This window comes from Prinia subflava, chromosome 10, assembly GCF_021018805.1.
Source record: "Prinia subflava isolate CZ2003 ecotype Zambia chromosome 10, Cam_Psub_1.2, whole genome shotgun sequence".
NCBI classification, from domain to species: Eukaryota; Metazoa; Chordata; class Aves; order Passeriformes; family Cisticolidae; genus Prinia; species Prinia subflava.
In genome coordinates, this window is record NC_086256.1 from 11,025,773 (window position 1) to 11,041,190 (window position 15,418).

The 15,418-nt window shown below is 57.3% G+C and overlaps 1 protein-coding gene across 2 annotated transcripts; it reads right to left on the reverse strand.

The window, feature by feature from the left end:
• Positions 1-73: 73 nt before the first annotated feature.
• Positions 74-13,264, reverse strand: TIE1 (tyrosine kinase with immunoglobulin like and EGF like domains 1). 2 transcript variants are annotated; one of them, XM_063407290.1, is made up of 23 exons: positions 12,659-13,264; positions 11,912-12,199; positions 8,428-8,538; positions 8,165-8,320; positions 7,943-8,074; positions 7,510-7,650; positions 7,175-7,303; positions 6,640-6,785; positions 6,351-6,495; positions 5,939-6,097; positions 5,630-5,767; positions 5,251-5,541; positions 3,950-4,240; positions 3,121-3,434; positions 2,809-3,019; positions 2,545-2,655; positions 2,250-2,440; positions 2,011-2,124; positions 1,779-1,849; positions 1,500-1,540; positions 1,281-1,377; positions 929-1,028; positions 74-686 (listed from the first exon to the last, which is right to left on the reverse strand). In XM_063407290.1, the coding sequence occupies exons 1-23, from the start codon at positions 12,702-12,704 to the stop codon at positions 615-617; spliced, it is 3,495 nt and encodes a 1,164-aa protein (XP_063263360.1). In that variant the 5' UTR covers positions 12,705-13,264; the 3' UTR covers positions 74-614. The 2 variants fall into 2 exon arrangements, with proteins under 2 accessions (XP_063263360.1, XP_063263361.1); XM_063407291.1 differs by having other exon boundaries at positions 3,241-3,434; positions 12,659-13,262.
• Positions 13,265-15,418: the final 2,154 nt, after the last annotated feature.

Genomic DNA, 15,418 nt, shown 5'->3' on the forward strand with positions numbered 1-15,418 from the left:
TGGAACCCCACATCTTGTTCCCCAGTGCTGTCAGCAGGGCAGAGCTGGGTCCCCAGCAACACTCCTCTGGACGTGGCTGTTGCATGACCTTTATTGTCCATAGGGTAGAGCTGACACCTCCGAAGGGCCACTGCAGAGCTGGAGGCTGTGCACAGCCAACACTGTCCCTTTGCACCTGCCAGGGTGGCCCCATCCCATGCCAGCAGTGCTGCTCACAACCCCTGGCACCACTTCAGGCCCAGAGCATGCTGAGAGCTGCAGGGCAGGCAGCTGCTGTGTTGCTGCTCCCTCCTCTCGCCCCAAAGCTTGAGCATTTGTGTCCGTGGGCTTAGGCAGTATCCTGGCTCCTGAGGGAGGCCCTCTCCTGCCTGCTCTGCTGCCAGCACCCTGCTGCAGCTTGTCCTTGGGGGCCATCCCAGCGTGTCCCCAGCAGTGTGGGGCTGTCAGTGGCTGGCGCCATGCCAGGGAGAGGATGGCACAGTCCTGCTGCAGGGAAGGTGCTCTTGGGAAGGGGCACTGCTGCTTGGCTGCGTGGCCCTGGAGCAGGACGAGCAGCCCTTGTCCCCACAGCACTGTTCCAGCAGGCTGGGGCCAGCGCTGCCCTCTGAGTGCCCTCACGCCTCCTCGGCGGTGGCGTCAATCCCCGCGTAGGTGAAGTTCTCGAACAGGGCCATGTTCACGTAGGCCTGTGGGGGAACCCCCGTTAGGAGCTGGTTGTGAGCATGTCCACATCTACCTCCGCCCCCACCAGCATGCCCGTGGGCTCTGCGCCCTGTTGTCTCCCCGCACCCAAAAAGTGATGGTGGGGTTAACCCCCCCACATGTTTCTGCTGCTAGCTGTCCGCTCCTCGAGCCCAAGGGATGCTCCAGCATGGGGAAAAGCCCCGTGCCCCCTGGGCATCCCTCCCACTGAGCCGCTGCCACTCACCTTCCTGGCCTCCAGCATGCGGATGAGCTGCATGGAGATCTGCGCGAAGGGAGGGCGCTCGTAGGGGCGGTCGCGCCAGCACTGCCGCATCAGCTCGTACCTGGGGGCGGAGAGTCGTGGGCGGCTCAGTGCGCACAGGAGGAGAGGGGACAGAAAAGTTCTTGTGGGAGACGGGGGGAGCAGGCAGGAGAATAAAGCCCAGGAAAGGTGTTTGGGTGTGGGACCCCAACCTATCCCATCCCTCAGCCACAATGCAGAGGCAACCAGGCAGAAGCTACTGCAAGTTGGTGCAAGCCGTGTGGGGCGGTGGGGTTACGTGGGTGCCACCATCAGCCAGGGCTCTGTCACTTACACCTCATCATCACAGTTGCGTGGCTTCTCCATGCGGTACCCCTGGGGCAGCTTCTCGTAGAGCTCGGCACACGTCATCCCGCAGTACGGTGTCCCCCCTACAGCCAGAGACACACAGGGGCTGAGGAGGTGACAGTGCCTAGGGTGTTCCCCCCAGAGATCCGGGATAACCAGACCTACAGGGACCTGCATGAAGGCAGGGGACAGTCAAGAGCCTTACCCAAGCTGACAATCTCCCAGAGCAGGACACCGAATGACCACCTGAAAGGGGAGGAGCCAAGGCTGTGACACAGTGCCCAGCTGTGCCCTGCTGGTGGGCCCAGGGTGGAACAGCAGCCAGGGCTTGGGCTGAGCCAGCAGCTCCTCAGGGAGGTGCACCAGCATCACCTCCTGCCCTTGCAGCATCCAGAGCATTAGCATTGCTTCCCTGACTGTGCCAGAGAGGGGTGGAGGCGGCCACAGCCATGCCCCAGCCTGGTGCCCCCCCTGCAGCACTTACACATCGCTCTTGGTGGTGTACACGCTGTAGTTGAGGGACTCAATGGCCATCCAGCGAACTGGCAAACGGCCCTGGGGAAGAGAGAGAGCCACCATCAGGGCCAGGGGGTGACCCCTGGGAAAATAGCTGTGATCCAGCCAGTCCTGGCATGGTGGGTTGGTCACACTGATGGTGGGTATCCTGACCACCGCACTGGTGCAGGCCCCATGGAGATGTTTCACTCCTGGCTCACCATTGTCTTCTTCACATAAACCTCTTCCCCTCTGGAAAGGCCAAAATCAGCAATTTTGGAGGCCAGGTTTTCTCCCACCAGAATGTTTCTTGCTGCCAGGTCCCTGTGAATGAACTGAAGGGCAGGAGCAGTTAGCAGGACCTACGTGCTCCCTCCTGAGATCCCCAAGGACATCATGCCTCGATGGGGAACCCCCAGGCCACAGGTAAAGGGTGATCTGAGGGGCTTCTGGGACATACCTGCTTCTCACTCAGGTACTGCATCCCCTTGGCCACGTCTGAAGCAAACTGGAGGAGCTGCTGGGATGTGAGGGTGGAGGCAGTGCCGTGCTCCTTGGCAAAGGCCGGGTCTGTCTCCAAGACTCGGCTTTTGCGGAGGAAGTCGAGGAGGTTTCCATATGGAGCATACTCAATGGCAATGTACAGGTAGCCTGGGAGACAGGAGGAGGTTGGGCTACTGGGGCTCTCCCCAGCAAAAAGGAATAGATAGCTGGGCAGAGGTTGTGGGGCAAGGGTAGAATGGGACAGCCCTCACCTTTGTTCTCACAGGCACCCAGCAAGTTGATAATGTTGGGGTGATGGCCCAGTTTGCACAGCACCTCCAGCTCCCCAGCAAAGTCCCGATGGTCATTCTCTGAAGCAAACTCTGGAGGCAAAGAAGGGATGAACGCCACAGGCCTACAACAGTGGCCTTTCCTCTGCTTCTCTGCAAATGACTCCTGATGCTCCCCAGCACAAGCATGGCCCAGGACACAGCTGCAGCACTCAGCCCACCCTGCCTGCCTCCCTCAGCACTCACCTTTCAGCATCTTGATGGCTGCATTCATTTTCAGGCCGTCCTTTTTGATCATGGCCCTGATTACCTGCCCGAAGTTGCCCTCCCCAATCATGTCCTCAAACTTGATGTCTTCCCACTCCAGGATGGGGTAGCTGAGGGGCTCAGGCTGCGGCTTGGGCCGGCGTGTCAGGGTCAGGGTCCCTGAGTTGAACTGTAGGATGGTCTCTTCCCCCTGGCAGATGGAAATGTGTGAGGTTAGAGGCACCAGGCACCTCTCTGCCCATGCGGCAGTCCCAGCAGGACAGGAGTCATGGGCAAGGGTGGGCTCCGCACCCTCTCCGTGTGGAAGTGAGGTCTGGCTGCATCCGGACTGGAGGCTATGGAACGTGACCTGGATCGGGCTGGGACGTGGGGAGCAGGGGACACGGTCCTGGCGGGGCAGGCGGCACTCACCGAGCCAGACTGGTACGTAAAGGTGCGGCGCCGGTGGAAAAAATTCTTCTTGATGAGGAAAAGTGCCAGGAGAGCAAAGAGGATGGTGAAGCAAGTGACGGACACAGAGCCAACAATGGCCAAGAGCAGCTGCTGGTCTGTTCCTGCCTGCTCAGTGCTCTGGCTGCCCAGGCTGGGCGGCACGCTCAGCGCTCCTGCCAAAAGGAGGGACGGACGGTTGTGGTCCACGGTTGAGCCTGCCTAGCCTGCACTAGTGGCCAACTACCATGAGAGCAGCCCTCTCCCAGCACCCAGGCCCCCAATGAAGATACCATAACCACATCCTGAGCTCCGGTGCCACAGTGGCACAGAGGGAAAAGTGCCACAGCCCAGCTCCTGACACTGAACCTCTTGTTTCTGGACCTCCAACCAGCTTTGGGTCAAGGCATGACCTTCTCCCATGCTGGCTCTGCTCTGCTCCCCTAGCCCCTTGATTCCCATCCTCCTCTGCCCCAGACAGGTGCCATACTGTCATCATGCCACTTCTACCCCTGTAGGATTAGGAGGAACAGGTTTTCTTAAGACACCGAGAGTTCTGGTCTTGGGCTGCTGCTTCAGAGCCACACTCAGAGGTTACACAAGCACCCCAATCATTTTTTCCTGATCCAGAATCTGAGCCCAAGCTGGAGCAGAGCTGTGAGGCCCCTGCCTGCTGGGACACCCCTCTCACCATCCCCAAGGGTCTTGGCTTTCACGGGCTGGCTCCATTCCCCTGGAACATGGGAGTTGGCACGGACACGAAACTGGTAGCTGGTGCTGGCATTGAGGCCCCCCACGACCTTGGTGGTCTCGGCGCCGCTGTCGGTGTCAATCCACTGGGGTTCACTGGTGCCCCCCACCTGCTGCAGCTCCACGATGTACTTGGTGATGCCCCCGTTGGGGTACTCGGGCTCCTGCCAGGACAGCCTGACAGCAGTGTCAGACACGGGCTCGGCCGAGAGCAGCTGTGGGGAGGAGGGCCCTGGGACCAAGAGAGGAGAGTGTCAGTCCCAGCCCAGCTCCTCGTGCTGCAGGGGCTCAGTGCTGCTGTTAGCACTGGACCCTGTGGATGGCAATGGCAACCAGAGCCAGGTCAGCTTTGAGGGACCTTCAGGGACCCCTGGCCCCTGCTCGGAGGAGGTGCTCTCCATGTACCACAGTGAAGCAGGACTGTACCCCCAAATGTTCCAGCCATACAGACCATCTGAGGTCTAGATGCCTGTGTATTGACTAGCTCTGGTGATATTTTATTTCTTCAGGCCTCTCTCATATACTGTGCTCCCACCATCTCCTCTGAGCTCTCTCCTGCCTGCACATATCCCTAACCCCAAATCACACAAAGCTCTTACAAGCAGAGAGCAGAGGAAACCTCTCATCCCTCAAGCCTGATGCCTACCAGTCCTCTCAATCTGTACTGTACAGTGCCAAGCTTCCCCAAAGGCCTCGTGCCTTTCCCCTTGGTTGCCAGAAAGCTTGGTCAGGCTGGTGTTCCACCTCCTCATGGTCTTTCACCTACTTCAGGGGCTGCATGTGTGTGTGTGCCCACAGGTGGGACTGCAAGGCTCCCCAGGCTCTAGTGATCATGCAGCAAAATTACCTGGCAGGAGGGTTAAAGCAAACCAAAGGGAAATATTTTTTTCATGCATAGTATAATTATATCAAAGGACTGGTTGCTACAGGGTATTGCAAAGGCTGCAAGAATAGACAAGACCATCAGGGTTTGGGCAAGGGTGCAGATAACAGATCTGTTTGTGAGCATCACTCATCATGGCCCAAATGTCACGTTCAGCTTAGGATGTTTCTCAGCTCCTTGGTGCTGGAGGCTGCAGGGTCTAGTGAGGAAAGGAGGGCCCATTTTCCCCAAACAGCTGTCCATATTCTGTCAGAGATGGGATAAGGAGCAGCCAGACCTGGGGATGGTTGCTGTTACAATTATAATTGATTTATCATTGTAATTCCCTGTTATAGTTCCCTGCATTCTGGTGGACCCACCTTTGCTGTTGATCATGACCTTATAGGGGTCAGAGGGCGGCCCCAGGCTGGTGCAGTGGTACACCAGCACCTCCAGCCTGTACTCCTTGTTAAACTCCAAGTCCCCGATGCGGGCAGAGAGCACAGAGATGGATGTGATGTTTTTCTCAGAGACCAGCCGCCTTGCAGAGTCAAAGAGGTGGACAATGAACCCCTGTGCTGGCTCATGGTTGCTTGGTAACTTCCAGTTGACATGAAGCATGTTCTTCTCTTCTATGGACCAGCCTTCGATCACAGGCTTGACTGTGGGCTCTGCAAACAGAAAGGCAGCAAAACCTCACAGCACATCAGCTGTGAGACTTTGCAGGCTCTGTGCAGGGTCAGGGAGATGGGGGCTCACCCAGGCAGTCAGTCACCATGATGGCTTCGGGACCCTTGCTGCCCTCGCCACCAGCCCCTGGCCGGCTCAGCTGTGCCTTGACAATGTAGGCGGTCACTGGCCGGAGGTTCATGAGGGTGATGTTCTCGCTGTTGTCGACTGTTGGCCAAAAGGACAGGTCAAAACCATTCCCACCATCCACACTGTGCCCTGCCACCAGCATCCTCCTCAGCATCACCATGGGGGCCTGGAACGGAGACATCTGCGCACCCCAGACCTCACCCTCCCACACAGGGCCTATCTGTGTCTCCCAGCCCTGCAGACACATACCCACAATGGATGACCATGCTGAATTGTCATCCTTGGGCTTGTAGAAGAGCTTGATGGAGGTGATGGGTCCATCACCAGAGAAGCTGTCCACAGGTGACACCACGAGCTGGCGACTCTGCTTGGCCAACAGCCGGGGGGCGCTCAAGGGCACTGGTGGCACTTGGGAAAAAGGGAATGACACTGGTGGGGCTGGGAGCAACAAGGAGGAGAGCAGGTGGATACATCTGCTACCTTTAGGCTCCTTCCAGCTCTGTCAGGAAAGTCTTTTAGATTCACTCAAACCTGTCTGCTGGCACTGCAGCCCATGATGGGAGATACCCAGCCTGGTGCAGGGATGGTATTGACACACCATGCTGGCAGCCTCCTCCAGCAGCCCTGGCTTGTCCTGCTCATGCCACCACACTTTCCTCACCTCGGATATTGACCTTGACTTTCCGGCTGTCCTGGCCGCCGGTCGTGGAGACCCGGCACTCCCAGAGCCCCGTGTCCGCCTTTGTCAGGTGCCGCGCCTCAAACTCACAAGTGATCTGCTTCGGCTCGATGATGGTTTTGATGACCTGCAGCACAGAGGGTGCTGTCAGCCCCTCCACTCAGCCCCTGCCTCAGTCCCCCATCAATCTGAAGCTGCCCAGCAGCCCCAGACACTCTTGAGGGAGCTGTCAACATGGGGATGGTGGTGGGGCAAGGGCACGGGGCAGTACCTTGAGCACAGTGCCGTCCGCCTTGCGCAGCTCCACGCTGTCCCTGGTGGGCAGTGGGTTGCCAATGGCCACGCAGCTGATGATGGGCTCTGAGCCCAGGTTGAACTCCAGCTCTGAGGCCAGTTGGATGATCTGGGGGAACCGGTCTGGTACACAGAAATCAACATTAGAGCTGGCCCTGCTCCTGCCCAGGCACAAGAAAGCCTGGCACCTTTTCTTGGACCCAGATGCGGCCACACTGTGGTGCCAAGGGAAAGGCGATGGATGCTGTGGTCCAGCCCTGATCCCCACACCACATGCTGGGCTCAGCAACACTCTCAGCACAGATAATGCTGGGATGGCAGACCAGATGCTGCCCTTGTAATGTCCTGGTTTCCACAGGAAACTTGAAGGCTATTTCTGCAGGCAAAGGGTCCTGCTGAACCAGCTGGCAAGACCAATAACCAGTGGCCCTCCCAGTCACTGGTGAGGAAGGAGCCAGTGCCTGCTTGAGGGTAGGGGATGGAAACCTGCCACAGCCCTGTGCCAGTCTCACCTGACTTCTCACAGTGCTGCCCATGCCAGCCTGCGGGGCAGACACAGCCACTGAAGCGGTTACAGCTGCCTCCGTTTTGGCAGGTGCACTCCAGGGCACAGTCAGGGCCGTAGAATCCTGAGGGACAGGCTGTGGGAAGAGGAGAGCTCACTGCTACCCCTGGCCATGTCACAGGACCGCAAAGACAGCAAGCAGCTGATGCAGGCAGCACACTGCTCAGCCTGTGCTGACCCTCAGATGCAGACAGGTTTGCAGAGGTGCTGCTGGAGAGCAGCCAGGCCCTGGAGGAAGCCCAGGCTGGGTGGGAGAGCTGATGGACACCCACGTCCCTGTACCTTGGTCGCAGCGGGAGCCACTCCAGCCCGAGGCGCAGGAGCAGCCGTAGGGGTCGAGCAGGCAGAAGCTCAGCCCCTGGCACCCCTGGGCTCTCTGGCACGTCTCCTGGCAGTTGCGGCCAAACTGGCCTTCCTGGCAGGCTGGAAAAAGAAGCACGGTTTGCCCTCACCCACCAGTCATCCATGCAGTTACTGCTTGTGCATGGCACAGAACTGGCTCGGTGCCCCAAGCCCTGTATCACCCACCACCTCAAGGAGACGTGGGACCCATGGAGATGGTCCAGCCCTGGCCCAGAAACAGAGGGCACTGAAGATGGGGTAGTGCTGGGGATGAACATGGCATTTCTAGACACAGTGGTCACCTCTAGGGGTGCAAGAGAGCCCCCACATATGCCCTGGGCACAGCACCCAGTGCTGGGCAGGTGGAACTCACCTCTCTCACAGCGGGTGCCCATGAAGCCTGGAGGGCAGATGCATTCACCGACGTGCTCGTGGCAGATGCCGCCGTTCAGACAGTCGGGACAGTCCTTCTCACAGGATGGTCCCCATTTCTTCGCAGGGCAGGCTGCAGAGAGAGCAGAGGCAGCCAGAGTGCCACCTGCCACAGGGCAGGGCAGGCTGTCCCCAGTGCCCAAGCGGCCAGGGCCCTGCTCACCTCTCACGATGAGGCGGTAGAAGGCACTCCACAGAGGGCTGTCCCCCATGAACGTGGCACTGTAGACACCGTTTTCGCTGACACTGACGTTGGGGAGTGTCAGGACGACGTGGTCATCCTGCACCTCCCCTCGGTCTGTGGTCTGGTAGTAGGTGCCTGCAAGGGGACAGAGGATTATCTGTGACCTCCTGTGCCCCCAGGGCCAGCACCAGGCACCAGCTGGGAGCAGCTCCAGCCCTGTGTCTGCTCTTGGAACCACTTGCCATTTCTTTTCCACATAACATCTGTCTGCTTCCTCTTGAGGATCCTGGCAGAGAAGGTGGCTGATTCAGCAACATTCACAGACTGCGTGGCCTTCACCGGGAAGAGGTGGGCTGCAGAGGAGGAGGAGGCACAGGTTGCAGTCACCTCAGAGAGCACTCACACCCGAGGGCAGTGCTGACACCCTCAGCCCTGTCATACCAGGACACACCCTGGCACAGCTCAGCACCCACCACATGCTTCTGCTGGAATGTCAATACACATCTCCCTGTTCTCTCCATGTTGGAGACCTCCCAAGTCTCTGCATGGACAGGGCTCCCTTCCTGGCCCCTTCAGGCAGACACCAAGGAATGGGATTTGGCACCCGGCCCTCTGACCAGCCCACCATCTGCACAGGGTGCTGGTGGCAGCAGTCTGGGGAGGTGACATCTGGAACAAGTGTGCCTGGTGCACCCTGCCTTCTGGTGAGGTGTGGAGTGCTGCAGGCAGGGAAAGCAAGGCAGGTGAGAGGAGTTAAGTGTGCGGGAGGCTGCACTCCAGCCCCCAGGACTGGCAGCCCATCATGGCTGTTTTCCTGATTCCCCAGGTGCTGGGGCATGCAGCAGCAATGAACTCCCAGAGTATCAATGTGAGTCAGCCAGACCCCAGCCTGAGCACAAACAGGGCTATAAATACCTTAAGGCCTGGGAAACCAAGCCCTGGGCGTGCCAGGACAGACACAAAGGAGGACACAGGCGGCTGCTGGCTTCTGGAGCCTGGCAGTACTCCAGGCTGCACACACTAAAAGGAGCCACGCCAGACTGGAGCTAAAACATATCCAGTGCTGTGTCCTGCGCCTCTGAGGCCAAGGACCAGGAGGAAGCAGCACATGCTGCAGACGCCCAGGGAAGGGCACCGCAGGTCACACTTTGCAGTAATTTCCCAGAATTGCCTCCCCACCTATCCCTCTAGTTGGGATCTTTCTTCCATGGACTTTGAAGCCCCCAGCGGTGGGCTCACAGACTCGGCCCTCACTCCCTGGAACGAAAGGCGACAGTTCCCTGGGGACCCCCAAACACAACGTGTTCATCTGCACACACAGATTTACCTGTCACTCCATCACCGCAGCCCTCCCCAACTGCACCTCTCCCCTGTCTGTCACTCCATGGTCCATCATCTCCCCAGGCAGTCTGGGGACAGCAGCCAGCATGGTTACCTGTTCAGCTCTTTGCACCCACAGTTGATGACACAGGTCCATGCAAAGACCTCGTGCCATGCCAGTGGGAACTCCCTCATATGACAAAGACAGCTCCTATTCCTACTTTCCCTTCTTTTAGTCAGTTATTTACCCATGCAAAGACCTCTCCTGACACCTCTGGTGCAAAGTTTCTCTCAAAGAACCTTTGAAAGAGAATTTTCTTTGTTTTCTCCAGGAATCTGAGCAGACAGTATCAATTTGGTCTTCCTCAGCATCCTCACTGCTGCTGCCCCAGAGACCCTACCACAGCAAACTCAGCTGCCTCTTTCTCAGGGTCCACATAACCACATATTCTGCTCTTTATTACAGTTTCTGCTAATTTGCCAGGTTCTGAGTTGAGTTTTCAGGCCTGTAACTCCCTACCCAGAAGTTTCCAGACTTGGAAAGTCTGGTTTCCCAAGGGCAGCAACACAGCCTTGCCCACTGCACGCCCAGCCTGGTGGTATTGTGCTGCTCTGTTCCGCTATTTATCGCCTGTCTCCTGCTATCAACAATGGCATTTTAGACAGGTGCCCCAGCATATTTTCCCAATTTTTCTGTTGTGCACACGGATACAAAGATTTAAAAAATGTTGGTTTTCTGTAGTTGTCTTCCTGCTCTGGAAAGTGTAAAAGATAGATTATCGACAGATTTAAACACTTCTGGAATGGCTTCTCAGGATCTCTTTGGTTTCCTTTACTTTGTTTTTTTAGCAATGGTTCCAAAATTTATCAAACTTCCTAAGTTCTTCTCCATGCATGACCTTTTGGGAGCTGCCAGTTTTCCTCTAACAGCATTCCCCACCCACTGTTTCATCTCTCTGGCCTGCTTTGGTGTGCTCTCAGGCTAAACAGGAGAGATGACACACAACAAGCCCCTTCAGTGGGTTCTATAATCAGCCCTCCTGCAAACATGTAAATATTTTGCTTATTAATTCCTTTCTTTTTTAAATTTCTCTTCTAAAGAGAGCAATAGCAATTTCTTTGAAACTTGTGAAAGAGACACCTTTTTGTAACTCCCACAGGGGCTTGAACCCAGGCACTAACCAGCTCCTCCAAAGCACTATTTTGGCCTGGCTAAGTGGACCCAGGAGTGGGGGCTGAGAATACCCCACCATGGGAAACACTGTCCCAAGGATGGAGCCCCAGAGCCATCACCTCCATCCATGATTTATAAACAAGGACATCTGAGGGTGCAGAAATCCCTCTGTGCTCCTCACCCCATGCTGCTGGTTATGTCTCCCACACTGTCTCCATTCACCTGTGCTCCATTCCTCAGTGCTGCTCTGCTTGCTCAGACCATCCAGCTCCATTCCCAACAGGACCACTACCATTTTTCAACTTGAGCCTCTTTACAAGGACAAAAGAGCCTTGTAAAGGCTCTTTTGAGCCCTGCTCCCTTGGGGATGCTTGGGCCCCACCAGCAGCCTCTGTGCCCCAGCTTGGAGATACTCAATCTCCTTGCTGAAGCTGTGTCTTAACAGAGGCAGGGAAACTTGTATCCCCTCCTCTTATTCTCAGCAAAAGCTCAACTGTTCTAGCTAGAATTTCTAAAAAAGAGCTAGAAAGCATCCTGAGGCAAACATCAAAGAAAATATCAGTCCTAATAATTTTGCAAAGTCTCAAGCACAGAGAGGGGAGGTCAGAGGGGCAGTGTGGGAGAGTGCTGCCCCGGGTGGTATCCCTGCTGTTGGTCAGCCCAGGGAGGCTCTTTCAATTCTTACGGCCCAAAACAGGAGTGGGAGATGAGCCTAGCACTGCTCTTCGCTACAGTGCAGTCTGGCTGTGCCTCTCAGCAAGCCCCACTGCCTGAGCAGCGACGTGCTGCCCTGGGATGGTGTTTGTCCAGCACCTGGGGAGGTTGCCAAAGATCTGCTCCAGCACTATCTCCTCCCCTTGAGCCTGTGGTGGGGGTATGGGCTGGCACATCTCTGAAGGGCTGACCCCTGCTCTGGTTAATGATTTCCAGACCCCACAACCTCCTCCAAGGGCACTCAGCTTCCTCTTGGACCTTGCCCTTCTCCCAGGCACCATTACAAATCCTGACGGCTCCTCCATGGGGCTCGGCCATGCTCCTCTAGCTGAACATCCCCTCCATCTCCCCTCCATCCCCACCCCACTGGTGGTGGTGGACCCCAAACCTAGCTTATGGGTCACCACTGCCCCCCCACAACGCTGGCTCCTGCTGGGATTGTGAAGCACAGGGCAGGCAGGTCCCCTGTGTACCTGACTGGCAGGCGGGGGCCTCCTGCCGCCCCAAAAGCCACTCACCGTTGTGGCTGTTGTGCACGTAGACCACCTGGGCCTGCTCGGTCGGGGTGCGCCCCAGGCAGTAGAGGATCCCCACCAGGTCAGCCTTGGAGAAGCCCCTGGCCTGGACTTGGTTGCTGTGGTTGCGGTAGTTTTGGAAGCCCATTTTGGGGTGCGTCATCACGATCTTGTTCTCCCGCTCGATCTGCAGGTAGCTCACGTCGTGCTCCCCCACGACACAGGAGAGGAAGAAGTCGGAGTGGGACAGGCTCTGCACGTTGGCAATCAGGGTGATGTCCAGGATGGCCCCTGGGGTGAGGGAGCACAACGGTGTGTGACAGCTGGGCAAGAGCATGGCCACACCATGCCTCAGGGCCAAATCCTGTCACCCAGATCTCTCCCCCTTTCCAGGATATTTTTGCCACCCCCAGCCCAGAAGGCACAGCTAGGGCAAAGCAAGGTGGGTTGCAGACACATTGGGATGACACAGTGCATTTCTGCTCTCCTTTTGGAGACCCCAGCTGGATCAGCTCCCTGACACGAGCCAAGCATGCATCAGAACGGGGGTCTTGGTGTGCCTCTCCTCCCATGTTGGAGAGAGGCAGCCAGGCACCTCTGAGGGCTCCAAATGGCTGAACACAAAGGAATATTTCCTCCCTCCCAACCCTGCTCAGATGGCGCCACTGAGCTTCCACAGCTGCCTCGTCCCACTATGCCACCCCGTGGCAGGGGCTGCTCACTTGGGGCAGGGGAAATGGGGCAATTTACCTGCGAGATGTGGGAAGAGAAGCAGAAGATAAATCTGGAGTCCCATGTCCTTGGAGCTTGTTCCGAATCTGGCAGAGGTCAGAAAATCCCCAGCATTTCCTGGCTAGGGGGGTCAGAGCTGGAGGCTGTGGCTGCCTAGGAGCTCCATGTGAGGGGCAGCTCAGGACCGCTGCTCCCTGCCCGTGCCTCCCATCTCTTCTCCATGCTGTTGCTTGACTTCCAGGGCAGCTGGGACCACCTCCTGTGGTGCATAGCCTGGGCACGGACAGAGAGATGCCCCCGTTTCTGCTGGCTCTGTGACCAGCCAGCTGCTCAAGAGCAGGGCTTGCTGGCCAAGGGGCCACTGGGGTCCTCTGCCTGGTGGCAGCTCTTCCAGGGAAAGGCACCCGCCCACCCCTCCAGGGCTAGGACTGCATGCTCAGGGTTCCCTGAGCCATGCTGAGCCCCTAGCCCAGGCAGGAGGTGTCCCAACCCTGCTTTTTCTCCAAGGTTCAGAGTGCCTCATGCCCCAGCCCGGCCGGGTGGCAGCATCCCCATCCCCTCGGTGCAGCCCCGTGGCTGATGGCTGTGGGAAGGGCTCTCTGGAGCAGGGAAAGGAAAGGGGCCAAGGGGCCGTGGCTGGCGGCGGCGGCGGAGTCAAATCCTGTTTCCCATGCGGCGTTTCCTGCTCTCCACCCATTGTTTGGAGACGGCCCTGACTCCAGGAGCCGTGGGGAGCAGCCCTGCTCAGGCTGTCCCCCGGGGAGCGGCGTGCGGCGAGGCCAAGGCTGCGCACTCCTCGCGACACCTCGGCCTCCCGCTGCCACGAGCCGGTGGTGGGCATGGCCCACCTGAGCTCCGTGCTGGCCACGGCCTGGCTCATCCCTCAGTGGCCCATCGTGGGGACACTGTCCAGGCTGAAAGGGGCTCAGTGGGAGCACAGGCACAGCGCCAATGAGCTGCCCAGCTCACATGGGAGGCGGCCACTGCCCAAGGAGAAAACCCTCTGTGTTGTGGTAAACATGTCTGGGGGGAAGTGGAAGCAGGAGAAAGCCTGGCTTTCCCTGAGCACTTTCCCATGCACAGTGCTGGCATAGGCACAGCATGGTGTGGCCTTGCTCCAACCCAGCCCCAGAGGGTCTCACACACAGCATTCCAGGGAGGCTGTGCCAGCCACCAGCAGGCTCCAGGCTCTCTGCCGGGCAAACAAAAAGCGTTTCCCAGGAAATCACCATAAGCTTCACGCACCAAACCTCACACTTCTTCACAAATCAAACTGTTCCCATGTGAAAGCCAGGGCTGCCAGGGAATGAGTCTCATGTTTTGATGTGTCCTGAGCCCATGCTGTATCCGGCCAAAAATCTAAAGCACACATGGAGAGGAAAGGGAAATCCATTCATCGCTTCCGACTATTTACAGAGTGCTCTGGGGCCGCGCGGTGCCCATGGCATGCTGAGGGAGGGATGGCAGTGAGCAGGGGCTCCCACAGTGCAGCTGCCTGGCCACTCCACAGCAGGAGGGGTGGAGAGGATCTGAAAAAGGTGGACACCAGGTGCAGCTGCCCTCATTTGCCTGGGAAATGAAGCTGGCTGTAGAGGCCACTCAGGCTCAGAACTGTGTGCTTACATGTGCAACTCATTCTGTGCTTCCCTGGCAGCTGTGGGGGAGCGCATCACACAGAGCCCAAGTTACAGTGCACTCTGAAATGTCCTCTTTCAGGAGGATCTGTTTGAGGATGGGATTATTTACACTGAATTTTTGCATAATGGGAAACATATGGGGTCATTCTCTGCCCCAGGTCATACCCAGGAGATCTCAGGGATCCATTGAGGAATCTGACCCAACGTGATTTGTTTGCTTGTGTTTTTTTCTAGGAGTACCTGGATAAGAGCTGTGCTGTCCATCTGTGCAGATTCCTTTGGCTGGAGGTAGAGTAGGAAACCTTTCTGGGGAGTTTTGTGGGGATGCCCAGCTAGGACCTTACAGCTCCAGTTATCTGTCTCCAGAGGAGGCACCAGAGAGACAGGCACAGCTGAGCACAGCCAAAGCAGCTATCCACACTTGCTCTCCTGTAACATGGAAAGCTCCAGTTGGCCAATCCTCAGTACACTCCAAGCACCTGAATATCTGTTGATTTCATGGACCTCAGCTTTTTTTGCTGAATCACAACAGATTAAAAAAAAAACCAACAAAAAAACAAAGACTGACAAAAATACCACTTTTTGTTATCATTTGCACATTCTAATGCACTGCACCATATGCCAGAAACCATAATGCACAGATACATTTCCTGATAGGAAGTGCAACCGCCCTACAGACCCTCCAATGGACTGGGCTGCCTCAGCAACACTTTCTAGCCCTGCTTCCCTGGATGCTTGTTTTGTTCCATGTGCTCAGCGGGTCCTGGGGAGGCAAAGCTGGGCTAAGGACTGCTCCCACCAGGCACAGAACATCCTGGAAGTGGGGTAGTTGAGCATCCCCAGCTCGCCTGGCAGCTGGGAAGCGGGCGCTGCCTGCTGGGTTGGCATCCAGCACATGCCCACAGGGTGAAGGACAGGCTGCAGGGAAGCGCTTTCCCTGAGGAAAGGGTGGGACGTGCGGCTGCGGAGGAGCCCTTTGGCAGCTGGGGGAAGAGCGGCCGCCCTGTCCCAGTTGCCGACAGCTCAAAGTGCTCTTGCTGGCAATCTGCTTCCTGTTGTTTGAGCAGGCGTGGGACCAGGGAATGGGGAACAGGGAAGAGAGCTTGGGGCTGCCTCTTGCTGCAGAGGCAAAGCCAGGAGC